The sequence below is a fragment of the Microcaecilia unicolor genome, chromosome 9, assembly GCF_901765095.1.
Source record: "Microcaecilia unicolor chromosome 9, aMicUni1.1, whole genome shotgun sequence".
Classification (NCBI taxonomy): domain Eukaryota; kingdom Metazoa; phylum Chordata; class Amphibia; order Gymnophiona; family Siphonopidae; genus Microcaecilia; species Microcaecilia unicolor.
In genome coordinates this window covers 115,756,194-115,783,057 of record NC_044039.1, presented here as the reverse complement: position 1 = coordinate 115,783,057, position 26,864 = coordinate 115,756,194, and the positions used below count along the sequence as shown (strand labels likewise).

Here is a 26,864-nt window from a genome sequence, read left to right as displayed (position 1 = left end):
ACCGGCTCCACCACCCAATTTCGGCTAAGCTTCTGAGGATCCATTCCTTCCGCACAGGATTCCTTTATGTATATCCCATGCATGTTTGAATTCTGTTACCATTTTCTTTTCCACCACCTCCCGCGGGAGGGCATTTTGAGCATCCAAATACTTCCTGACATTTTTCTTGAGTCTGCCCCCCTTCAATCTCATTTCATGTCCTCTCGTTCTACCGCCTTCCCATCTCCGGAAAAGATTCGTTTGCGGATTAATACCTTTTAAATATTTGAACATCTGTATCATATCACCCCTGTTCCTCCTTTCCTCCAAGGTATACATGTTCAGGTCAGCAAGTCTCTCCTCATACGTCTTGGAACGCAAATCCCATACCATTCTCGTAGCTTTTCTTTGCACCGCTTCAATTTTTTTTTTACATCCTTAGCAAGGTACGGCCTCCAAAACTGAACACAATACTCCATGTGGGGCCTCACCAATGACTTGTACAGGAGCATCAACACTTCCTTTCTTCTGCTGGTCACACCTCTCTCTATACAGCCTAGCAACCTTCTCACTACAGCCACCGCCTTGTCATACTGTTTCGTCGCCTTCAGATCCTCGGATACTATCACCCCAAGATCCCTCTCCCCCTCAGTACCTATCAGACTCTCACCACCTAACACATACGTCTCTCGTGGGTTTCTACTCCCTAGTTGCATCACTTTGCATTTCTTTGCATTGCATTTTAAAACCTTAGACCATTCTTCTAGCTTCTGCAGATCTTTTTTCATGTTTTCCACTCCCTCCCGGGTATCCACTCTGTTACAAATCTTAGTATCATCCGCAAATAGGCAAACTTTACCTTCTAACCCTTCGGCAATGTCACTCACAAATATATTGAACAGAATTAACCCCAGCACCGATCCCTGAGGCACTCCACTACTCACCTTTCCCTCCTCCGAGCGAATTCCATTTACCACAACCCTCTGTCTGTCCGTCAACCAGTTCCTAATCCAGTTCACCACTTCGGGACCTATCTTCAGCCCATCAAGTTTATTTAAGAGACTCCTGTGGGGAACCGTGTCAAAAGCTTTGCTAAAATCTAAGTAGATTACGTCTGTAGTATGTCGATGATTCAATTCTGCAGTAACCCAATCAAAGAATTCAATGAGATTCGTTTGGCACAATTTCCCTCTGGTAAAACCATGTTGTCTCGGATCTTGCAACTTATTGGTTTCCAGGAAATTCACTATCCTTTCCTTCAGCATCGCTTTCATTACTTTCCCAATAACTGAGGTGAGGCTTACCGGCCTGTAGTTTCCAGCTTCTTCCCTATCGCCACTTTTGTGAAGAGGGACCACATCCGCCATTCTCTAGTCCCTCGGAACCTCTCCTGTCTCCAAGGATTTATTAAACAAATCTTTAAGATGACCCGCCAGAACCTCTCTGAGCTCCCTCAATATTCTGGGGTGGATCCCGTCCGGTCCCATGGCTTTGTCCACCTTTAGCTTTCCAAGTTGTTCATACCTATTATTTACACAACTGTGTGCTGTGGGGCTCTATGGTAAGGGGGGGGGGGGGAGAGGCTGGATGGCAATTTCTGTTCCTCAACAGAAATGCCCACCCAGCCTCCCCCCCCCCCCCTTACCATACAGTTTGGAAGGAACAGGTGGCCTTCTGTATGGCCACACTTATGACACATATGTACCAAAGTTTCTCTGTCACAGTTCACCTGTCATGCAACCCAGATTGATGACTCCTCTCGCATCAACCCCAGCATTTGATAATACCACATATGTAGTGCACAAAGTACACACACAGACCCTGGTCAGTGCCAAAAGTGTAAAATTGTATTTAAACAAACTATATACAAAAACAAACTATATACAAAATTTTGTTTGCCCCCCAAATCATTTTTTTGTTACATTTGTAACCCGCGCTTTCCCACTCATGGCAGGCTCAATGCGGCTTACATGGGGCAGTGGAGGGTTAAGTGACTTGCCCAGAGTCACAAGGAGCTGCCTGTGCCTGAAGTGGGAATCAAACTCAGTTCCCTCTCCTGTCCCTCCAATAGCCGTCGTAGCAGCTCTATCACCAACAGTATGAGCCAGCTATGAGTCTGCTGGCAGTCCTCGATAGAGTGCCGCAGTGCTGCCACCTCCAGCAGCAACTGGTTGACTACAGCAACCAGTTGCTGCAGGAGTTGCAGTACTGCGGCACTGTTGTCTATAGCTGGTGGTGTTGGTGGGGCTGGTGGGTGCTCCTCCTCCAGAGGAGGCATATTTGCCCATTGGTCCTCCTCCTCCTGTGCCACTAGTGCTGTGGCCTCCTCCTGCTGCTGCGCCACTGATGCTGTGGCCGCTACCACCTCCTCCTCCTGCTGCCGCCCTGTGTATGTAAAAGGATTGTCTTTGAGATCAGCACATCCAACATGGCTTGATAGTGAAGGAGCTGGCTGACCTGAGGTGGGGGATGGGGAAAGGTGTGGTGAGCCCTGGACTATACCCATAGGGTGTGAGATGCATGAGATGACATGACAGGGATCCCTGGAAGCTGGTCTGATACAGAGTACACAGGATATGTTGGCAGACCACACTCATTGGTCAGTAGCATGTTTTCATTATGATTTGTGACTATGGTTGGCTGACCAGTTTTTTTTTTTTTGGGGGGGGGGGGGGGGGGGGGGAAGCACATAACTTTAATATGAGGCAATGACATCCACTAAGAGTAGGACCTCAGGCAGGGATACCATGAAACAGTATCCACCCCAGAAAGGCGGATACAGAAGTGAGGCATGTCATCTCATTCATCTCAGAGGAGGTTGGAAGTTGCAGGCACACTCATGGGAGGGTAGCTGCAAACTCAGGCCTTGATCTGGGACAGAGGTGTAATGACTTACTAGTTGCCTATTAGCCACATGGAAACTGATATTGTATATAACATTTGTATTATTATAAAAACATTTACAAATGAAAACAGGTGCCCTGTTTATAATACTTACGTCGAGCCCTGAGGCGCTGTCTCACTGCCCTTATCATGTCAGGGCCCTCCCACTTTATTCGGCGGAATCTGCGCCACAGGGACTTGAGGTCCCTTCAAATGCCAAATCTTCTGCAAGATATATGTTTGTATACCAGGAGTCAGGGGATGTCCCTTCTTGCCTTCAGCACACTAATCTATTTGGAAATCAAATAGGAGAAACACACAACACTGATTGGGGGGGGGGGGGGGGGGGGGGACACACATTACATTGGTACAGGTGATGTCATTGAGGTGGACATGAGGACAGAGAGTAGCGTTTGCGTGCAGTATTGTAGGGATGTGGGAATGGTTTTCCTTTCTAGTACATAGATTCTATTAATGAATGTGCGTGTGCACATATCACTGATTACCCTTGAATGCAGACTATAGTTAGTTCTGACATTGCTGAGGGAACTCTTATATGTGTAGTTACAGGAGGGGGACCTGATAGCCTGGTGGTGGGGGGGGGGGGGGGAAGCAAACACTTACCTTTCCAACCTGTCTCTTATTTGACACCTGGCTTGGATAGAGACAGTCCTGGGGGGCAGGTGGTAATGGTGTATAAAAAGAATGCGCCGGTGTTTTAAACAAAGGTGCACCAGGCACAGCTTTCAGCATCGCTGAAGTTTGGTTCTCTTTTTGAGCGCCATCTCAGTGGGAAACGTGCATTGTCTTATATGGACGCCCATGCGTGATGGACATGCTTACATGCACAGTTCCATATAAGGACGACCATCCCATATATGGACGGGTCAGCACGTGGACGTCTTGGCATATATAATGGGTCCGCACACGGACGGCCGTCATGCATGGACTTCCATGACGTGCATGGACCGTCGCCACGCGTGCGGGGCCTTATCTGGATGAGTATGTGTTCACACGTGCGGAGTCTTCCTTATATGGATCATTATCGAGTGTGCGAACCTCTTCATATATACACAATAAAATATGTATGTTCCTTATACTTCCCATAGCTGCATGTTCCGCAAGTACAGTGCATGTAGTTGCGGACATCCAGGTACGGGAAATAGAAGGAAAATTTATAGTGATAAATACAGTAAAAAAGACGTTTCTTACAGAACTGCCAAAGGACGTCGTTCGGCGGGCCTACTAAGATGGACGTCCTTCGGCAGGTCTGCAAGAAACATGCCCTTGTTATTGTACTTTGCACTTATGAATATTCCTTATATTTCCCATACCTGGATGTCTGCAACTACATGCATTGTACTTGCGGAACAACCAGACACATCAGAGAAGTCCAAAGTATAGTAATAAGGACGTCTTTCTCGTAGAACTGCCGAAGGACATTCATATGACAAATCTTGACAAGTACAGTGAATGTTGGGGACATCCTTTGGCGGTTCTAGAAGATGGGCGTCCTTTTTTTACTATACTTTGGGTGTCCCTGATTTGGGCGTTTCGCACTGCGATAATGGAATGTCTAAGGACGTCCATACTATTTTTCGATTATACCTACCTGACTTTGGACGACTTCACGAGGGTGTCCTAATTCATACTTGGACGACCTTTTGAAAATGCCCCTCTAGGTGATCTTTTTACAACTAATGACATAACTGTACTATCATATGCACATGACATTTTTTTTATTATGCCCTGTGTTGAGTAGCTAAGTTGACAACTTGAGATCTATTAAATACCATATTTCTGCAATAGACAGCTGGGCTACTAGGCATCGCTTGAAGTTAAACGGACAGCAAACAAAGATACTTTGGTTTGGAGATACTGATATGCTCCCTAAGAAATCATTGACATTGGACACTGGTGAAACTTTGGTAATAGAAGACCATTCTAGAGTACTGAGCATAATTCTTGATTCAGAATTGCAGTTTGATTTGCAAATAAATACTCTTAGCAGCTGATTCTTTTACAAGTTTAGGCAATTAAGAGCAATAAAATCAAATCTCAATTATGAAGATTTCAGAGCTCTATCACAGGCAGTTCTGTTACCACAGCTGGATTACTGCAATTCATTATATCTGCAGGTTACAAAAAATATGCAAAATCGTTTGCAGTTGATGCAAAATACTGCCATTAGATAAATCTATGGATTGACCCATTACGAAAATGTCATCCTTTATGTGCAATCTTCACTGGTTGCCAACATGACAACGTACAAATTTCAAAATAATTTGTCTAATTTTTAAGTCTATTTCTGGTTTAAATTCAGATGGGTTAGGAGAGCTGTTAGTCATCCCATATGCTAGCAGGAATATAGGATTTATGAGAAATATGAGAACCATCAGAATACTACTACTATTTAACGTTTCTAGAGCGCTACAAAGTGTACGCAGCGCTGTACAAACACAGAAGAAAGACAGTCCCTGCTCAAAGAGCTTACAATCTAATAGACAAAAAGTAAAGCATTTAAATTTAAAATATTTAAGCAGTCAAGCACAAGAGAACAGTCACAGAAGGACAGAAGATGTTGAAGGGTGGTCAGTGTGATTAGGTGTAACTCTGGTTGGAGTAGTGGGAGAAGGTGATAGAAGAATAGAAATGGGTGAGGTAAAGTAATGAGTGGGTTGATAGGGAGGTTATATAAGACATGTCACTCTAGGGGTGGGTGGGTAGAGGGGTAGGGTGGGTGGAAGCAGGAGAAGGTATTCTCTGCAGCCTATCTGTGAGATGGAAAATGCTCTCTGAAGCTGCTGCTATAAGTTGTTAGTTTTCTCTCCCTGAAAGAGATCCAAGCCACACCCACGAAGTTCAAACTGTCAGTGGGGAGGGTGAGGGGAGGAAATGGCAGTGCTTGATGAAAAAGAGAGCTCAGTTTGATAGGAGATATACTATAGGATGTCATTCTGAGGCCAGGCTAAGTCTAAAGCAGGAGAAGGTATTCTCTGCAGCCTATCTGTGAGATGGAAAATGCTCTCTGAAGCTGCTGCTATAAGTTGTTAGTTTTCTCTCCCTGAAAGAGATCCAAGCCACACCCACGAAGTTCAAACTGTCAGTGGGGAGGGTGAGGGGAGGAAATGGCAGTGCTTGATGAAAAAGAGAGCTCAGTTTGATAGGAGATATACTATAGGATGTCATTCTGAGGCCAGGCTAAGTCTAAAGCAGGAGAAGGTATTCTCTGCAGCCTATCTGTGAGATGGAAAATGCTCTCTGAAGCTGCTGCTATAAGTTGTTAGTTTTCTCTCCCTGAAAGAGATCCAAGCCACACCCACGAAGTTCAAACTGTCAGTGGGGAGGGTGAGGGGAGGAAATGGCAGTGCTTGATGAAAAAGAGAGCTCAGTTTGATAGGAGATATACTATAGGATGTCATTCTGAGGCCAGGCTAAGTCTAAAGCAGGAGAAGGTATTCTCTGCAGCCTATCTGTGAGATGGAAAATGCTTAAAGACTTACCTGTTTGATCATTAAGGTCTTGACACTGGCTTGAACTGAATAATTTCTTGTGGATGTATCTCGCTAGACCTGAGTAATTTCTTGTGGATGTTATTTGCTTTCATTTTTAGTCTCTCTTGATATGTAAACTACTTGAATAGAATGTGCCTGGCACTGGTCTTATTCCCTAACTATTGGAGTTCTCATCAAAACCCACTCCAGCCCATTCAAATCTATCCAGCCATAATCAGGGCACAGATCGTAGACATCTAGTCTTATTGCCCAATTATTGGAGTTACTGTCTAAGCACCACTACATTTGTTTTGATTCCATTCTCTTTCCATACAGGAATCTTTTGTATTTATCCCATACATATTTTTGAATTCCGTGAGTGTTGTCATCTCCACCATCTCCCACACCATTCCAGGTATCTACCTACTCTGTGAAAAAGTACTTCCTGACATTACTCCTAAGTTGACCTTCCTGCAACCTCAATTCATGTCCTCTAGTTCTACCTCTTTCCTATCTCTGGAAAAGGTTTGTTTGTATGTTAATACATTTCAAATAGTTAAACATCTGTATCATATCATCCCTATTCCTATTTCCTCTAGGGTATACATATTCAGGTCAAGTCTCTTCTTATATATCTTGTAGTGTAAACCCCATACCAATTTTTGTTGCTTTTCACTGAACTGCTTCAAATTTGTTACGTCCTTAGCTAAATATGGCCTCCAAAACTAACATAATATTCCAAGTGGGGCCTCACCAACCAATTGTACAGCAACATCAACTCCTCCTTTCTTCTGCTGATTATACTTCTTTTTATGCAGCCTAGCATCCTTCTGGCTGTGGCCACTGCCTTGTCACATTGTTTTGCCTCCTTGAGATCCTTAGACATTATCACCCCAAAGTCCTTCTCCTGAAATGTGCTTATCAAGCTCTTCCCTCCTTTTTCATACGTCTCCTTTGGATTGCTAATTCCAAGTGCATCCCTCTGCACTTCTTCGCATAAATTATAACTGCCAGACCTTAGATCATTCTTCTATTCAACATCCAGAATCAGCCCCATTACAGTCTTTAAATCCAGAGCCTTATTTCCCAAACTAAATGTGCACACAGCTTTCCAGATGTTGCCCTTTTCCATAGAGGTATTTACTTACATGAGGGCTTTTACTCACCTGGGGTTTGTTCAACTATCCCCAATTATTCTAGTTTATTAAAACTCTCTTTTGTAGGTTAGTCAGTTTGTAGCAGAAGACGTTTCATTCCTTCTTTGATAGATAGACATCATCTCTGTTCAGAAGCCATTGGAAAATCATCTCATAGTCCAGAAAGCTGAAACGCTCTCAATGACGCCTTCAAACAGCCATATAGTCAACTACAGGATGTGAGCTTCTCTACTTCAGCCTTTACACTTGTCCAGGAGGGTTGACACCTATCTGCATCAGCAATGAAGTCAGTTGTTTGATAAATTTGGTGGGAAATAAATAAAATAAAATAAAATACCTAGCAGTATTACTTGTGCAAATATGGATGAGCAGCACTGGATAATAGGGAAAGGAAAAAGTAAAGGGGATGGGACTTGATATACCACCTTTCTGTGGTTACAATCGAAGCAGCTCACATATTATATACAGGTACTTATTTTGTTCCTGGGACAATGGAGAGTTAAGAGGCTTGCCCAGAGTCAGAAGGAGCTGCAGTGGGAATTGAAGCCAGTTCCCCTGGTTCTCAGGCCACTGCACTAACCATTAGGCTACTCCTCCTCTCCTCCATAATAGCAAGTAAGCTTGAGAAATCTCAACAGATTTTCTATAATATCTCTAATATTGGCACAAGGCAGACAGCACCCCTCTTGGGACATCATGTCTGGTGAGCAGATGGATATCTCTGTACCTCTCAGAAGAGAATCACCAGCCACCACTACCCTTCACTTCCTAGTGGTCCCTGATCTGCCATCTTTGGGGGTTTTGAACTTTGGTTACTCATGTTCCTGGGATGTTCTCACTTTTTCTTTCCCTCTGCTGAAGATCCTTGATGCCTCAATAAGCATGTCATCAATGTACTTTTTGGTGTTCCAGATATTTTTCAGCCTACCGCCTCCTCTCTCAGTTCCTCCACGTCTTTCATGAGAGATTCAACCTGCAGACATCTCACACATGGACCCAGAGCAGCTTTTGTGACATACATTTCCCAGCCTTACATCAATTCTAGGAGTTTTGCACCTGTTAAACGAAAAGAGAAAAATACCTACCAAAGCCTCTTCCTTTTTCTCAGCTATTCTATAAGCCAAAAGAAGAAGCTAGCCTGTTATGTGAGATCTAACCCCCTATTACAAGTCCCTGTGTACAGTGCTGCTTGACTCCTCACCTGTTACTGGAGTATACAGTGGTTTATCTAACCACCAGTCAAAAAATGATTAAATTAGATAGAAGCAAGGACAGAGTGGGCCATTATTGCTGTGGGTACTCGGGCACTACCCTATTGTTCTAATGGTCAGTCTGCCCCTGCTGTATTATCTATTTAACTAGCAAACACTATGTATGTATACCTATCACCCAAGCCCCAACCCAGAAGTTTCATTCAAAGGTGGCATTTCTGTGGTATTAAAGTACATACACTAGACATGCAGTGACTTTGTTCCCAAGCAAATACATGCCACAAAAAAGGGGAAAAAAAACCCTGAAGCAGCGTGTTGGCAAAACACATCAAGTTGTTTATACTAGAATAAACATTTGTTGACCATAGAAAAACAGAGCTCTAGTTTTTTTTATTTCTTTATTGTCGATCCAACAACAACGAAACATACAACAAACTGGCCACATTGTTACAAACGCAAAAAACAGATAATCTCTATGCAAATGGAAGATTACCACTTGACCAAGTCGGGTATGGGGCGTGTAGAGTAGGAGGGCTAGGGAAGGGGATTTTATATGAAAAATAATGATCCTGTGCTCAGTTGGCTGTATTGATGTACACTGTTTTTCTTGCATTTGCCTCTATTTACTTCCTGCTAGCATTTGCATCCATACGCTACAAATCTGTGCACCTTGTGGAGTTAGCAACAGGAAACCACCGAGGTGGAGAAACTGGATCCGCTATGTAGAAAAAGTGTAGCAACAGAGGAGTAGCATAATCAATAGGACTCTTCCAAAACATCAAGGAGACGTGGTGTGAAAACATATCTTTTAATAGTAAATAAAATAAGACTCGACATGGCACCGTGTTTCAGCAACAATGCCTGGCTTAGGAGTCTGTAAAAGATGGTTGCTTGATTATGAAACCAGAGAAAGATGTGTGAAAGCATATACCAAATCAAGTCTTTAGAAAGACTGGTGATTGGTGTAATGCGAGAGGGAAGTACAATTGGTAAATACCGAGTAGAACTTCTGCTATGATGACACAGCACCGTGTTTCGGCAACAATTCCTGCCTCAGGAGTCTAAAATCACAAAAAGAAACAATTAAATAGAGAAACAAATAAAAAGATATTTAAGAACATAAGTGAAGAGGTGTAACACTAATTGAAAAACAAAAAAAGGAAAGAAAAGGATAAAAACATATATAGGAATATGATTAAAATATAAATGTACAAATACATAACATCAGAAATGTCAAGGAGCCATGTAAAGAGATCAACTCAAAATATACAAAATCATATCTTTAGACAGAATGTGTCAATACATAAATTGTAGGGCATAGACAATCATATCATGTAGAGTACATCACAAGGCGCTAACCTGTATAAGATGGTTGCTTGATTATGAAACCGGAGAAAGATGTGTGAAAGCATATACCAGATCAAGTCTACAATAAAGTAGATAACGCTATTAATATATGAAGAAGGATGTAAAAAGGAGGACATATATGTGAAAACGAAAAAAGGAAAAAGGAAGTACCCATGAAAATGTGAAGGGGGGAGAGAAACCAGAGATAAGTGTGCAGTGATAAATGGAAGTATGAAGAGATGTGTGAGAGAATGTGTATGAAAAATATGTATAAAATATGTGATAAATGTTTATAAAGACCAAAGGGAATGGTAGTAAATTAAGTAAAAGAAAAGTCAAAAGAGTGAATTCAAAGTGAATCAAATGTGTCAGCATTACTGTAGCGCGGCTTTGCAAACAGGGGAGTTAGACTGTTCCCATTTTATTGTTAAGGTCTCTCCATTTTGAGTTTTTATATAGGTTTACTACTATGATTTGTGAGCAAAGCACCACCTTGTGCGTGTGATACATGTACGTTTCAGTATATCTTCTCTCTCATATTCATTCATGATTTTATTACAATTTTATTAACGTCTGTATCACATATCTTTACAGCTCTGTATTATTTTCTTTTCTTTTACATTTATATGTCTACAATCACATTTCTACCCAACACCTATGATAAAAAGCGAAATCAGTTCCCTTCTAAATATAGCTAAGGAAGGACACTCCTTGACAGACAAAGAAATCACATTCCTAGAGGTCAAGCATCCTGTAACCCTAACTATTTACATTTTACCCAAAATACATAAATCTCTTACAACATTACCGGGAAGACCCATTATTTCAGCAATCGTTTCTCTGCTTGAACCACTATCGATATTCACAGATCTAAGACCATTTGTTTGCAAAATACCATCATATACTAGGGACTCCTCAGATGTTATCAATACATTAAATAATTTGAACTGTGAGGATGATATTGTTCTGGTGACACTAGATGTAGAGTCTCTATATACAAACATACCTCAGTTGGCTGCTATTGATATTATTAGAAATACTGTCAAAGATAGAGACTTCTTTCAAAGGATCTCGACAGAATTCTTAGTAGAAATGGCCAGTATTTATCTGACCCAAAACATTTTTGTTTTCAATGGGGATTTCTATCATCAAATCAGGAGTAGCAATGGGATCAACCATGGATCCTTCAGTTGCCAATCTGTACATGGCATGGTTTGAAGAGAAATTCTTACAGTCACATATATATAAGAAACATGTACTATTATGGAAGACATATATATATAGATGATGTATTCATGATATGGCAAGAGACAGAAGAACTATTGGAACAATTTTATAGTTGGTTGAATCAGTTAGACCCCAATATCAGGTTTCAAATGCATCATAGTAAAGATTGCATACCATTCATAAGCTTTAATAGAGGAACATTCATTACGTACATATATAGAAAACCAACAGATATGAATAAGCTTTTTGACTACCAAAGTTGTCATAGTAGATCATTGAAGTCTAATCTGCACTATAGCCAGTTTCTTAGACACAAAAGGCTATGTATTGAACAGGCTACTTATGAATTAAGATCAAAGGAAATGGTCAAAAGATTTGAAGAGAAGGGATATCCGTATGAATGTACAGACAGTTGTTTACAGCGATCAGCACATAAAATTGAGCACAACTTCTAAAAAATAAAAAGAAGGAAGTGATAGGGAGGATTGCAAGCCACTTACGTTCAATCATATGTCTAATAACATAATTAGAATATTAAGAAAACATTGGCATATTATCAAACGGATAAATCATTTTTCTGAAAAAGACATTATGATAGCCTTTAAAAGAGATAAGAATCTTAGAGATATATTAGTGCCGTCAGCACTACCATGTAATGTTTCTTCCACTAAAAATTTGCCGTTTGGTCATTTTAAATGTGGTGCATGCTCTGTCTGCTCTGTCAATTGGGAAATCAAAGAATTCAAGGACCCTTTAAATGGAGAAATTTTCACACTACATCAGTTCTCCAATTGCAAAACAACAGGAATAGTATATGCAGCATTGTGCCCATGCGGACTTTTATACATTGGAAAGGCCAAAAGAAGATTTAATATAAGGATCATCGAACACAAAAGTACCATTAAACGGTCTATCACAGATAAACCATTGGTAGAACACTCCATAAAAAACGGACATACATTTGAAGATTATAACGTTTTGTAGTGACAAGCCCGAGAACATCATGGAGAGGAGGGGATCTTGATAGAATTCTTTTAAGGACTGAACAAAGACTTATTTTTAAATTCCACACTGTTGCACCACATGAACTTAATCAAAAATTGGACTTATCTGTATTCATATGAATTTCTACTAAGTGTGAGTAGTTGACATCTGGTTTTATTATTTATACAAGAATATATGTTTTATTATATTATGCCTTTTATGTATGTTTTTTTGTGTTTTAGCTCCTTTTATATGATCCCCTCATTTACTGAAGACAGGCAGCATTAAGACACTTGGAAGTGATGATGACATCAAGAACCATTAGAACACCAGCAGCCACTAACGCGGCTTAGTAATCAGGGGGATAAAATACTTTGACCTTTAATAACTTGAAAGGTTGTTCAAAGCATTATTACACCTTGCTTTGATTATTGCAAAGGACTGCTGCTTGCGTGAGGAAGAATCAACTTAGGGCTTCACAGGTGGCACAGAACGCTGTTGCTAGAATTTTAACTGGTAGGAATCATTATGATCATATTGCAACTGTTTGCCTATAGGATAAAATTTAAAATTTTCTGTTTGATTTTTAAGGTGTTTACAGGTCAGGTCTCAATGTAGTTGGCAACCAAATTATGTATTTACCAACCCAGAATATCCTTAAGGTCCGAAAATAAATTTCTACTAGTTGTCCCTTCCTACCAAACTGTCAGGTTGGAAGAATATAGGAACATGATTTTTTACATAGCAGGTTCTGTGCTCTGGAATGCATTTCCTTTGAAATTAAGAGGAATTCAGAGTTTAAATGATTTTAAAAAGAACTTAAAACATTTATATTTGTGGAAGCTTTTGAAGGAGTATAACATTTTAATACTTCTTTAATTATTATAGGAGTATAAGTCTATGTGGCAACTAAAGTCATGAAAATACTGATGCACTTGAGTGAGAATTTGCACAAATTTCAGAAATCAATGTGTTGATGTTTATATGATGTTTACTCTTTTAAGAGTTGTATGGATTGTGGTTATATGTTTCATGTATATTTTAAATTCTGGAATATATTATGCATTTTGAATTGTGAGTTGCCTAGAACATCTGTGATAATGCGGAATATAAATTTTTAAATAAATAAAACTATTCGGCCGAATATGAGTAATGAAAAATATTATTTGGCTGAATATGAATAATGGCAATTGAGCTTTAACATAATAATAAAAGAAACAACATAAGTCAGAGATCAAGTGTTTATTTCAGTAGGATTTAGTACAGTAGAGCCCCGGATTAATTGTATTAGAATTTAAATCACTGTTCAGCTGAATACAAATAATGTATTTGGGGCCGATTTGAATCAAATACGAATATTCCGTAAAGCCCTACATTCAAACATACCTTTTTACTGTTCTCCCTCAGAATATCCATCTCTTTTAAAAGGAGAGTCATGGTCTTCTCCTTATCTGACTCAGAAGAGACCTGAGGAAGGGTCACAGAGTTGTAGACCAATCTTCTATCTTGGTTTTCATTTTCACTATAATAAAAACAGAAAACAGTTTTCATTCATTAATCAGTACTACAGTGCCTTCATCTTATTTCACCATGCCTAATATGTGATGTGCACAGACAAAAAAATTTGGTTCATTTCTAAATTGTCAGAAATGTCTTTTTTTTTTTAAATTCACATTCATAGAAACAGAGAAAATGACAACAGATAAAGACCATACAGCCTCCCCTGGAAGGCTATTCCATGTATCCATCACCCTTTCTATAAAGAAGTATTTTCTTAGATTACGCCTGCGTCTATCCCCTTTCACCTTAAACTTATACTCCCTCGTTCCAGAGCTTCCTTACTTCCTGCTCAAATCAATGGCCTGGGCACATTGCCACACAAATCATGAAAGGTATGGATGCTTTGTTGGCACACAAATTTCTGTGCACCCCACGCAATTCTAAGACAGACATTTTCCATCTGTAAAACATGATTTAAATCCAGAAAACGCTTTATAAAATTACCACCTATATTTGTAACAGATAAAAAATTAGCCAAAACAAAAAATTAATGTAGGCAAAATACCACATTTTTCTATGTAAACATTCTCCTTGCCTTGATTTTTCAGCAGCCCCACAGGTGTTAACATAACCAGGACCAACACTTTTGGAACCAGTGGAAGATGTATTTTTTGGGCTAGGTACTGGAAAAGCAGACAGCTCTTCTGTGGCAGGGTCTGGCAATCCAGCAGATGCTTCTCTGTGCTGCATGCTGTTGGCTAGTATCTCAAAGTGTAGCTCATCTGGACTCAAGTCTTCTTTCTTCTAGGTGGTCTCCTCTTTCAAGAGCTGAGGCTGGTTTTCTAATGTAAAAAAATATACAAAAGATACAGCATTTGTTATAATTTATGCAAAAATTCAGAAATGTAATACTCTTTGCCTGTGAATGGTTAATAATGGGTTCAATATTGCGCTCGGGCTGATAAGCAGCTGGAAGGGAGAGGGGAAGGGATTTGATATATCACCTTTTTTTGGTACAAGCAAAGTGGTTTTCATTTTATATACAGGTACTTTTTCTGTCCCTAGTGGGCTCACAAACTAAGTTTTGTTTTGTTTTTTTAGTACCATAGGCTATGGAGGGTTAAATGACTTTCCCAGGGTCACAAGCTGCAGTGGGAACTGAACCCAGTTCCCCAGGTTCTCAGGCTACTGCACTAACCATTGATCTATACTCCACATGAGACTATCTGTAGGGTTCACAGCCACCATTTTGAACTCAGAATCACAAGTGGTAGCAGTGACTGGGAATCACTCTTACCCCATTTCACTGGACCAGCATGGATTGGTTTGGGTAGGCAAGGAGAGGGCATCTACAGGAGATAGAGAGCCAACGGGGGAACCTAAGGGTGCTTTCATAGGGTGCTCTGGAATGGGGTCTCTTTAGAGGGGGGCAGGGGAGGCAACTGCTTTACTACAGCTCCATTCTCTTTAAGGTGGACAGGAGTATTGGGCAGCAACTTAGTGGATAGTGCTCCGGGGCAAGGAAAAATAGCATAACTTGCTGGATTTACTGCAAGCTGTGCTATTATAATAATGAGTTGTTCACTGTGCATGCTTTCCATCTCATTATTAGATAGCCCCCATGGTAACTTAAACTAATGTGTGTTATTGTAATAGAATGTACAATATTGTTAAATCGCAAGAGGATTGTGAAAAATTACAACAGGATCTTACGAGACTGGAAGACTTGGCATCTGAATGGCAGATGACGTTTAATGTGAGCCAAGTGCAAAGTGATGCATGTGGGAAAGAGGAACCAGAATTATACCTACGTAATGCAAGGTTCCATGTTAGGAGTCACGGACCAAGAATGGAATCTAGGTGTCATCATTGATGATACGTTCAAACCTTCTGCTCAGTGTGCTGCGGCGGCTAAGAAAGCAAATAGAATGTTACGTATTATTAGGAATGGAAAACAAAAATGAGGACGTTATAATGCCTTTGTATTGCTCCATGGTGCGACCGCACCTCGAATATTGTGTTCAGTTCTGGTCACTGCATCTCAAAAAAGATATAGTGGAATTAGAAAAGGTGCAGAGAAGGGCAACGAAAATGATAAAGGGGATGGGACAACTTCCCTATGAGGAAAGGCTAAAGCAGCCTGGGATCTTCAGCTTGGAGAAATGACGGCTGTGGGGAGATATGATAGAGGTCTATAAAATATGAGTGGAGTTGAACAGGTAGACATGAAGCATCTGTTTACTCTTTCCAAAATTGTTCTTTACTCAATGTGTAATTAAACTCTGGAATTCATTGCCAGAGAATGTGGTAAAGGCAGGTAGCTTAGCGGGGTTTAAAAAAAGTTTGGTTGGCTTCCTAAAGGAAAAGTCCATAGACCATTATTAAAATGGACTTGCGGAACAGTTATGTACAACACTTTTGCAGGCACATGCCATTGTTAATTAATATAGTACTACGGAAGGGGGAGCGGGAGGGGGGAAGATAGGGGGGAGAAACACAGGGAAAAAAATTGATGATAGCAGTTTCGCTGTATTAGTACAGGTTTACAATGTTAACTGCCTGAGTTATCTTGTTTAACATGGAATTGTTTTATATCTGCATTCATCAATAAAAATTATTAAACATAAAAAATGGACTTGCAGAAAATCCACTGCTTATTTCTGGGATAAGCAGCATAAAATGTTTTGTACTTTTTTGGGATCTTGCCAGGTATTTGTGACCTGGATTGGCCAGTGTTGGAAACAGGATGCTGGGCTTGATGGACCTTTGGTCTGTCCCAGTATGGCAATACTTATGTACTTATGCCATTTAACAAATATTCCCCATTTACTAAGCAGCGCTAGCGGCTGCTGTGAGACAATGCAGACACAGCCCATTACAAAGAGAGTACTTTTGTAAAAGGTACCTGGGTTAATTGGACAGGAAGGTGCCTATTTTGGTCTTGTTCTACATAAACATGTAGGCACCAAAGGAGTGAAGTTATCAAAGTGGGTTATCATTAAAATGGGTTATTTTACTGTTAACCCAGGTTATTATTACCTAGGTCTCACTGCATAAAATAGAACCTGTGCTAAAAAAGCACAAATTAGTGGTATAATAACCCATCTTACTTGTAGCCAACGTTGATAACATCCCTCCTAAGTGTCTTATTAAAACACTAGCACAAATTCTGCAGTAATCATGCTTAGACTGAAGGAGCAGAATTTACAACTGCTTGGGAGTAGATGACATGCTAACAGAGGTAAAAACGTTTTCTGGTACATCAGAAGCAGTAGATCATCAAATGATCAAAAGGGGCACTCAGGGAGGACAAGGCCATTGTGGAGAAACAGAATGAATTCTTTGCTTCAGTCTTTATGGAAGAAGATGTAAGAGATCTACTACCTGTTTTTCAAGGGTGATAATACAGAAGGACTGAAAGAAATCTCGGTGAAGCTGGAAGACGTACTGAGCCAAACTGACAAATTAAAAAGTAGTAAATCACCTGGACTGGATGGCATACATCCAAGGGTATTGAAAGAACTCAAACATGGAATTACTGATCTGCTGTTAGTAATCTGTAACCTGTTGTAAAATCGTCCGTAGTATCTGAAGATTGGAGGGTGGCCAATATAACGCCGATTTTTAAAAAGGGTTTCAGGGGTGATATGGGAAATTACAGACCTGTAAGCCTGACATCAGTGCCAGGTAAAGTAGTGGAAACTGTTATAAGGAACACAATTATAGAACACATAAATAAATATGGTTCAGCATGGATTCAGACAAGGGAAGTCTTGCCTAACCAATTTGCTTCATTTCTTTGAAGGCGTGAATAAACATGTTGATAAAGGTGAGCCAGTTGATGCAGTGTATCTACATTTTCAGAAAGTTTTTGACAAAGTTCCTCATGAGTGACTCCTGAGAACATGGGATAGGAGGCAATGTTCTGTTATGGATTAGGAATTGGTTATTGGATAGAAAACAGAGGGTAGGGACAAACGGCCATTTCTCTCAATGGAGAAAGGTGAATAGTGGAGTGCCGCAGGGATCTGTACTGGGACCAGTGCTATTTAACATATTTATAAATGATCTGGAAATTGGAACAAGTGAGGTGAATAAATTTGCAGATGACACAAAACTATTCAAGGTTGTTAAAATACATGAGGATTGTGAAAAATTGCAGTAAGACCTTAGGAAATTGGAAGACTGGGCATCGAAATGGCAGATTAAATTTAATGTGGACAAATGCAAAGTGATGCAGATTGGGAAGAGCAATCCAAATCATAGTTACCTAATGCTAGAGTCCACCTTGGGGGTCAGCACCCAAGAAAATGGTCTAGGTGTCATTGGAGATAATATGCTGAAATCTGTCTAGTGTGCAGCAGCAGCCAAAAAAGCAAACAGGATGCTAGGAATTATTAAGAATGGGATGATAAATAAGACTGAGAATACTATAATGTCTCTGTATCGCTCCATGGTGTGACCTCACCTAGAGAATTACGTTCAGTTCTGGTCACCATATTAAAAAAAAAAAAAAGATATAGTGGAATTAGAAAAGGTTCAAAAAAGAGCAACCAAAATGATAAAGGGGATGAAACTCCTCTCATATGAAGTAAGGCTAAAGAGGTTAGGGCTCTTCAGCTTGGAAAAGAGATGGCTGAGGGGAGATATGATTGAGGTCTACAAAATAATGAGTGGTGTAGAACGAGTAGAAGTGAATCAATTTTTTAATCTTTCAAAAAGTACAAAGACTAGGGGACACTCAATAAAGTTATATGGAAATACTTTTAAAACAAATAAGAGGAAATATTTTTTTCATTCAATGAATAGTTAAGCTCTGGAACTCTTTGCTGGAAGACGCAGTAATAGCAGTTAGCAAATCTGGATTTTAAAAAAAGTTTGGACAAGTTCCTGGAGGAAAATTCCATAGTCTGCTACTGAGACAGACATGGGGAAGCTATTGCTTGTACTAGGATTGGTAGCATGGAATGTTAATAGTATTTGGGTTTCTGACAGTACTTGTGACCTGACTTGGCCACTGTTGGAAATAGAATACGGCCTAGATGGCCCATTGGTCTGACCCAGTATGGCTATTCTTATGCTCTTATTTATATGTATTTCATAAAATACACATGTAAATCGCAACTCCATCTATGCTCTACCTAAATCACACCCTTCAAGACACATACTGTACAGGTATGTGCTGGATTGCACTGTGCACACTTTTAGGGATGAGCTAATTTTATAAGAACACATTTGCATCTGTAAATCAGTATCTGACATACAAAAATGGCTTATAAAATTACCTTATAAGGGGACAATTCTATAGCTGGAAGCCTCCATTTAGGTGTCAGAGGCCTTGTGGTAGAACCCTATTCTATAACTTAGGTGCCTAGGTTCTGTTATAGGACACTAGTATAACCCAGTAGCAGCACACATAACATCTAGGCACTCGCACTTTTGCCAGCCATAGAGCTGGCATACGTGCAAGCACCTAAAAGTGGTAGAGACACGAATAACCTATAGTATTCTGTATTTTCCGCATGTAAGTGGAATCCCTGCCCATGTTGCATTCATGCTCAATCCTGCGTACACTCCTCTTTCAAATATCTGCTCTATAATTTAAGCTCTTAGAGAGAAAATTGGCATTTATGTGTATATTTGTGTGTGTGTATATATATATATATATATATATTATAAACATTTACGCTTGATTAAATTTGAGCACCTAGTTTATAGAATTGTCCTTAAATGTCAAAACCATCTATTTGAATTGCAAACATTCTCTTACAGGGAGTCAATGAAGCTTAGCCTAAGCAAGGCAGGCACAAACCCTTCTCCTTAGCCCTGTTAATATCCGAACAGCAATATTTTGGATAATGTAGCTTATGCAAAAATTTAGCTAGTCGCAACACAAAAAGGCTATTTCAATTGTCTAACGTACTTAAAACCAAAGCTTGCATAAGAGATCATATGGCACCTTCCTTCAAATCAGGTTTATGTTGTTTCATCAAATGAAGTTTACATTTTGAGCCACCTTAGCTCTATGGAGTTGCAACAAATCCTCAAAGTCCAAGAACACACTTAGTACCTAATTGATTTATTAATAGGGACACCCACTGTATTAATCTGAAGTTGATGATAAACGACTGACCAATCTAAATTTCCTGAATCATACAATTTCCATTTTCAACACATGAAGTATCAGTGCACTACCTTTAACCAGATGACTATTGGGCTCATTTTCAAAAGAGAAGGACGTCCATCTTTCGACATAAATCGGAAGATGGATGTCCTTCTCCCAGGGACATCCAAATTGGTATAATCGAAACCCAATTTAGGACGTTTCCAATTGCACTCCGTCGCAAGGACGGCCAAAGTTCAAGGGGGTGTGTCGGAGGCATAGCAAAGGTGGGACTTGGGCATACCTAACACTTGGACCCATAATTGAAAAAAGCAAGGACGTCCCTGACGAACACTTGGACGTTTTCACCCAGATCTGTTTTTCTTATGACTAAAGCACAAAAAGGTGCCCGAAATGACCAGATGGCCACTGGATGGAATTGGGGCTGACTTCCCCTTACTCCCCCAGTGGTCACTAACCTCCTCCCACCCTCAAAAAACATCTTTCAAAATATGTCATGCCAGCCTCAGATGTCATACTCAGGTCCACAACAGCGCATGAAGGTCCCAGGAGCAGTTTTAGTGGGTACTGCAGTGCACTTCAGACAGGCGGACCCAGCCCCATCCCCTCCCCACCTGTTACATTTGTGGAGGAAACAGCGAGCCCTCCAAAACTCACCACAAACCCATTGTACCCACATCTAGGTGTCCCCTTCATGCCTTAGGGCTATGGTAGTGGTGTACAGTTGTGGGTAGTGGGTTTTGGGGGGGGGGGGCTCAGCACACAAGGTAAGGGAGCTATGTAGCTGGGAGCAATTTATAAAGTCCACTGCAGTGCCCCCTAGGGTGTCCGGTTGGTGTCCTGGCATGTCAGGGGGACCAGTGCACTACAAATGCTGGCTCCTCCCATGACCAAATGGCTTGCATTTGGTCGTTTTTGACATGGATGTCTTTGGTTTCGAAAATCGCCAAAAGTCAGAAACGTCCATGTCTAGGGACGTCCAAATCTAGGGACGGTGAAATTTAAGGATTTGGACGTCCCTGACGGTATTTTTGAAACGAAAGATGGACATCCATCTTGTTTTGAAAATACGGGTTTCCCCGCCTGGACGTCCAAATCACAACTTGGACGTCCCTTTTGAAAATGCGCCTCCATCTGTTCCTCACAGGAATTAACTGACCAATGGTTAGGTCCGGGGACTGGCCCAAGAGAACGCGCATCTGAATGCCATCTGCATACAAAAGTGGGTGAAAATACCTACTACTACTACTACTATTTAGCATTTCTATAGCGCTACAAGGCATACGCAGCGCTGTACAAACATAGAAGAAAGACAGTCCCTGCTCAAAGAGCTTACAATCTAATAGACAAAAAATAAATAAAGTAAGCAAATCAAATCAATTAATGTGAACGGGAAGGAAGAGAGGAGGGTAGGTGGAGGCGCCCTTTACAAATTATCTGGCCAATGGGTTGTAAGAAAATATTAGATAACAAAGAGGACAAAGAGGAGCCTTTAAGATACCTCCCCCCCCCCCCCCCCAAAAAAAAAAAAAAAAAACAATTTTTTTAAGGCTTGGCAAAAGACCACATACCACCTGATTTCGTCCATTTCAATTTGGATAATCTCAGAATTGAACACATTAAAGTCAAATTTTCTTTCAGAAGTATAAAAAAAATCCTTCCTAATTTTAAGAGAGTGTATGAGATAGGTGAGAGACAGCTTGGAGAAGAGATGGCTGAAGTGAGACACAGCAGAGGTCTAAAAACACATGAGTGGGACAGAATGGGTTAACAGCGAAAGGCTGTGTACCCTTTAAAAAATATTAAAAGCAGAAGACACGCCATCATACCAATATGTAGCATATTTAAATCAAATTAAAGAATGTATTTTTTTCAGTCAACACACAATTATTAAACTGTGGAACCTGAAGGTGTGGTCAAGGCAGTTAGCATAGCTAACTGGAGAAAAAGCAAAGATACTTACCTGTAGCAGGTATTCTCTGAGGACAGCAAGCCATTCATTCTCACATGTCGGTGATGTCATTCACGTCACTCGCTTCAGAGCTTAAATAAAGCTAATACAGTTTTAACAGCACGCACAACCCTACCATTCATGTGCAAGTGCCTTCCACCAGACGCGAGAGCATGCGGAACCAGCTGTATACAGCATAGTATGGAAAAAACTCCAAGGGGAGGCGAGAGGGTATGTGAGAATGAATGGCCTGCTGTCCTCAGATAACACTTGGCTACATGAAGACTCATGAATTGGCACCTTTTGTATAGAGGGGGAGTCGTTGTCCTGGTGCCAATGGTTCTTGAGCATTGAATCCCTCGGTACCTTGGAGCTCCCAGTACCGTGAGTCAAGGTGAATCGATGCTGATACTTCTTGGCCTTTGTCTGATGCCATTCATCGATGCTCCTTGGTGCCGATGAGGACAGTGTCGAATTCCCATGTTACCTCGGGGTCGGGTCCAATGCTGAACGGTCCCAGGGGCCTAGCACAGCAGTCAGCATCGAGGCAGATTAAGACCCACTTGACGCATGTCCACATCCAGTGTCCAAGGCAGACCTCTCTGCCATATGAACCAATGAACCCGATGCCAATGCAACTCCTGAAATTGATGTCGATACCGATGCCAAAGTTTCGGACAGAAATAAAAAACAAAAACAAGAGGCACTGATCTGCCTACTGAGATACAAACAAAGTAAAAGCAGATCATACACAAAATACCAAAACAAGTGAATAGAAATATTCCTTAAAACTTAAAAACATGAATAAATAATGGGTAACATTAAAACTAATAAATCTGGCTCCTAAAACCATATGATTTGTAATAATTTTATGGTTTTATGGAGAATTGAATATAATTTTATGGACAATTGAATCAGGGACGAGCTATGGACGTAATCTACTTAGATTTCAGCAAAGCTTTTGACACGGTTCCCCACAGGAGGCTCTTAAATAAACTGGATGGGCTGAAGATAGGACCCAAAGTGGTGAACTGGATTAGGAACTGGTTGACGGACAGAAGCCAGAGGGTGGTGGTGAATGGAATTTGCTCGGAGGAGGGAAAGGTGAGTAGTGGTGTGCCTCAAGGATCGGTGCTGGGACAGATTCTGTTCAATATATTTGTGAGTGACATTGCCGAAGGGTTAGAAGGTAAAGTTTGCCTATTTGCGGATGATACTAAGATCTGTAACAGAGTGGACACCCGGGAAGGAGTGGAAAACATGAAAAAGGATCTGAGGAAGCTAGAAGAATGGTCTAAGGTTTGGCAATTAAAATTAAATGCAAAGAAATGCAAAGTGATGCACTTAGGGAATAGAAATCCTTGGGAGACGTATGTGTTAGGCGGGGAGAATCTGATAGGTACGGACAGGGAGAGGGATCTTGGGGTGATAGTATCTGAGGATCTAAAGACGACGAAACAATGTGACAAGGCGGTGGCCGTAGCTAGAAGGTTGTTAGGCTGTATAGAGAGAGGTGTGACCAGCAGAAGAAAAGAGGTGTTGATGCCCCTGTATAAGTCTTTGGTGAGGCCCCACCTAGAGTATTGTGTTCAGTTTTGGAGGCCGTACCTTGCGAAGGATGTAAAAAGAATTGAAGCGGTGCAAAGAAAAGCTACGAGAATGGTAAGGGATTTGCGTTACAAGACGTATGAGCAGAGACTTGATGACCTGAACATGTATACTCTGGAAGAAAGGAGAAACAGGGGTGATATGATACAGACGTTCAAAATTTGAAAAGTATTAATCCGCAAACGAACCTTCTCCAGAGGTGCGAAGGCGGTAGAATGAGAGGATATGAAATGAGATTGAAGGGGGGCAGACTCAAGAAAAATATCAGGAAGTATTTTTTCACGGAGAAAGTAGTGGATGCTTGGAATGCCCTCCGCAGGAGGTGGTGGAAATGAAAACGGTAACAGAATTCAAACACGTGTGGGATAAACATAAAAGAATCCTGTTCAGAAGGAATGGATCCTAAGGAGCTTAGCCAAGATTGGGTGGCAGAGCCGGTGGCGGGAGGCGGGGATAGTGCTGGGCAGACTTATACAGTCTGTGCCAGAGCCAGTGGTGGGAGGAGGGGCTGGTGGTTGGGAGGCGGGGATAGTGCTGGGCAGACTTACACGGTCTGTGCCCTGAAAAGGACAGGTACAAATCAAGGTAAGGTATACACAAAAAGTAGCACATATGAGTTTATCTTGTAGGGCAGACTGGATGGACCATGCAGGTCTTTTTCTGCCGTCATTTACTATGTTACTATGTTTTAGGAGCCAAATGTATTAGTTTTAATGTTAAAAAATAGCTTAGAGGTTTTTGGCCGATGATGAGAATGTCCGACCCCTTATAGACTTTTTAATAGTCACGGGGTTTCTTGAGGCCTTTTCCTCTTTAAAAGTACTTACTTTAAGAACCATTGTTTGAGTGCCTAAGCTATTTTTTGACATTTATCTGACTGATCCAAGTATCTCACCCCTAAGTACAGTATTTAGTTTTAATGTTACCCATTATTTATTCATGTTTTTTTAAGTTTTAAGGAATATTGCATATTTTATATGAAGCTTACTATATAGATGTTCTGACTTTTTATTTTGTAGTTCTTTTACCCCTGATACAGCCTGAGGGCGAAACGAGGCAACGTCGAGTGTTTAATAAACCACTTCTTTTTATTCACTTGTTTTGTTTTTTTGTATGTGATCTGCTTATACTTTCAAGATTTCGGACTGGACTCCAAAAATTGTTTCTCTTTGAGCCTCTCTGGCCAGCTGGATTCTTTTCTTCATACAAAGGCAATTAGCACAGCTAGAAGGGGTACGTTCAGGTTCCAAACACTGAAGACACCAAGAATGAGTGTTTTTGCCAGAAATTAAAAGTGGGGAAAACCGAACAAAGACTATATAGGAAGGAAGAGGAAAATTTTCAGAAGAAGATTAAAACAAAAATCAGGGGGGGAAAAAGGCACAAAAAAACCTCAAAAACAGACCTATGCACAATATGCTGTGAGGAGTGCGGGCAACGCGTTTTCTCCTCAGGGTGGATGGAGACTGCTGGTCTCACGCTCTCACAGCGGGAAGGAAGACACTTGCGAATGTTATGATCCTACTGAGACAGGCAGGGTAGTGAGTGGGTCTCACTCCTGATTGGCCATGTCAGGGATTGAGCTGATGTCTGAGGCAGCTGATGTAAGATGCCAGACCTTATTTAAACATACCTCTGCCTGCATAGGACGCTCTAGGATTATCCTTTTCATCTGTGAGCTTATTTTGTTCCCATTTAGTCTGTGCTTGTGGCACAGAGTGAATTCTCTGTTGTTTGGTTGCCTTTATTCCCTTTGTCTGCGTTTGTTCTGCAAGTCTGTAGCAGCCAGCTTCTTCTCTGATTACTTAGCTACTGTGCACCTGTGTTCTGCTTCCCGGTGTCTGTTGCTTTGCTGAGTGCCTGCCTTTCCCTTCCCAGCTGAGTGTGCTGGCTGTGTCCATGGTAAGAATGTTATTCCTTTGTTTGGATTTCCCTATTAACCTTTTACCTGCTGTATCTGTTGCTTGGTTCTTGTGAGCTCTGCTCCTCATCTGACCCGTGTACTTAGAAACAGTCTCTCTCTCTCTCTCTCTCTCTCTCTCTCTCTGTAGTCTGCTTTAACCCTTTGAGGCAGATGCAGCAACCAAACGTAAAAAAATCAAAATCGTTAAAGTCCCTAACGATTTTTAAAAAACGAAGAATGCACCAAAAAAAAAAAGTCACACATGCTCAGATCGGTATTCAAACATACAATGTATCAAAGAATCACAATACACATCGGTAATCGGCCCCTAAATCATGCGCAGAGCAGCCAAGCGTTTTGCTGGCTGCTCTGCGCATGCTGCAAACGTAAAAACAAACAAAAAAAAAAGCCACAACACATACACGTGGCTACCCGGTCAGCAAAATCCAAAAACAAAGGATCGGGAGGGGGCAAGGGCGCTCATCAGGAGCGTCCTGTATGGACGGCCTTGCTCCCCCCCCCCCCCCGCTGCTCCCCACTTTCCGCCGCTCCCCCCCCCCCCCGAAAAGCAAAATGCTAGCTGGCTGCCCCGGTCCCCCTCCCTTCCTGTTCCTGTGTTCTGCAGAGCTAACTCCACCTCCCGTCATTCTTTCGCCCCGTGCCCCGCCCCCGCTGCCCCCCCTGAGGTCGACTACGCCGCTCCCCCCCCTCCACCGAGACCCCCCTCCCTATTAACGACCCGAGCAGCGCCTCTCACCTCTTTCAGAAGCGCTGCACGGGCAGGAAGATCTATTGTGTTGGTTGTAGAGTCTCCATGACGTCTCTTCTTCCCTGGCCCAGGCCCCGCCTCCTTCTGATGTAGGTTACTTACGTCAGAAGGAGGCGGGGCCTAGGCCAGGGAAGCACCTAAAAGTGGTAGAGACACGAATAACCTATAGTATTCTGTATTTTCCGCATGTAAGTGGAATCCCTGCCCATGTTGCATTCATGCTCAATCCTGCGTACACTCCTCTTTCAAATATCTGCTCTATAATTTAAGCTCTTAGAGAGAAAATTGGCATTTATGTGTATATTTGTGTGTGTATATATATATATATATATATATATATATTATAAACATTTACGCTTGATTAAATTTGAGCACCTAGTTTATAGAATTGTCCTTAAATGTCAAAACCATCTATTTGAATTGCAAACATTCTCTTACAGGGAGTCAATGAAGCTTAGCCTAAGCAAGGCAGGCACAAACCCTTCTCCTTAGCCCTGTTAATATCCGAACAGCAATATTTTGGATAATGTAGCTTATGCAAAAATTTAGCTAGTCGCAACACAAAAAGGCTATTTCAATTGTCTAACGTACTTAAAACCAAAGCTTGCATAAGAGATCATATGGCACCTTCCTTCAAATCAGGTTTATGTTGTTTCATCAAATGAAGTTTACATTTTGAGCCACCTTAGCTCTATGGAGTTGCAACAAATCCTCAAAGTCCAAGAAC

At 41.2% G+C, this 26,864-nt stretch overlaps 1 protein-coding gene across 1 annotated transcript in view; it reads right to left on the bottom strand.

Annotated features, from left to right (window-relative positions):
* MIPOL1 (mirror-image polydactyly 1) overlaps positions 1-26,864 on the bottom strand; it is a 794,108-nt gene that overhangs the window by 607,617 nt on the left and 159,627 nt on the right. Inside the window, exons 3-4 of the mRNA XM_030215153.1 lie at positions 14,378-14,624; positions 13,669-13,804 (exon numbers count right to left, since the gene is read on the bottom strand). Coding sequence (XP_030071013.1) covers positions 13,669-13,804; positions 14,378-14,532 — 291 coding nt within the window. The 5' untranslated portion in view covers positions 14,533-14,624. The remainder of the gene's footprint in view (positions 1-13,668; positions 13,805-14,377; positions 14,625-26,864) is intronic.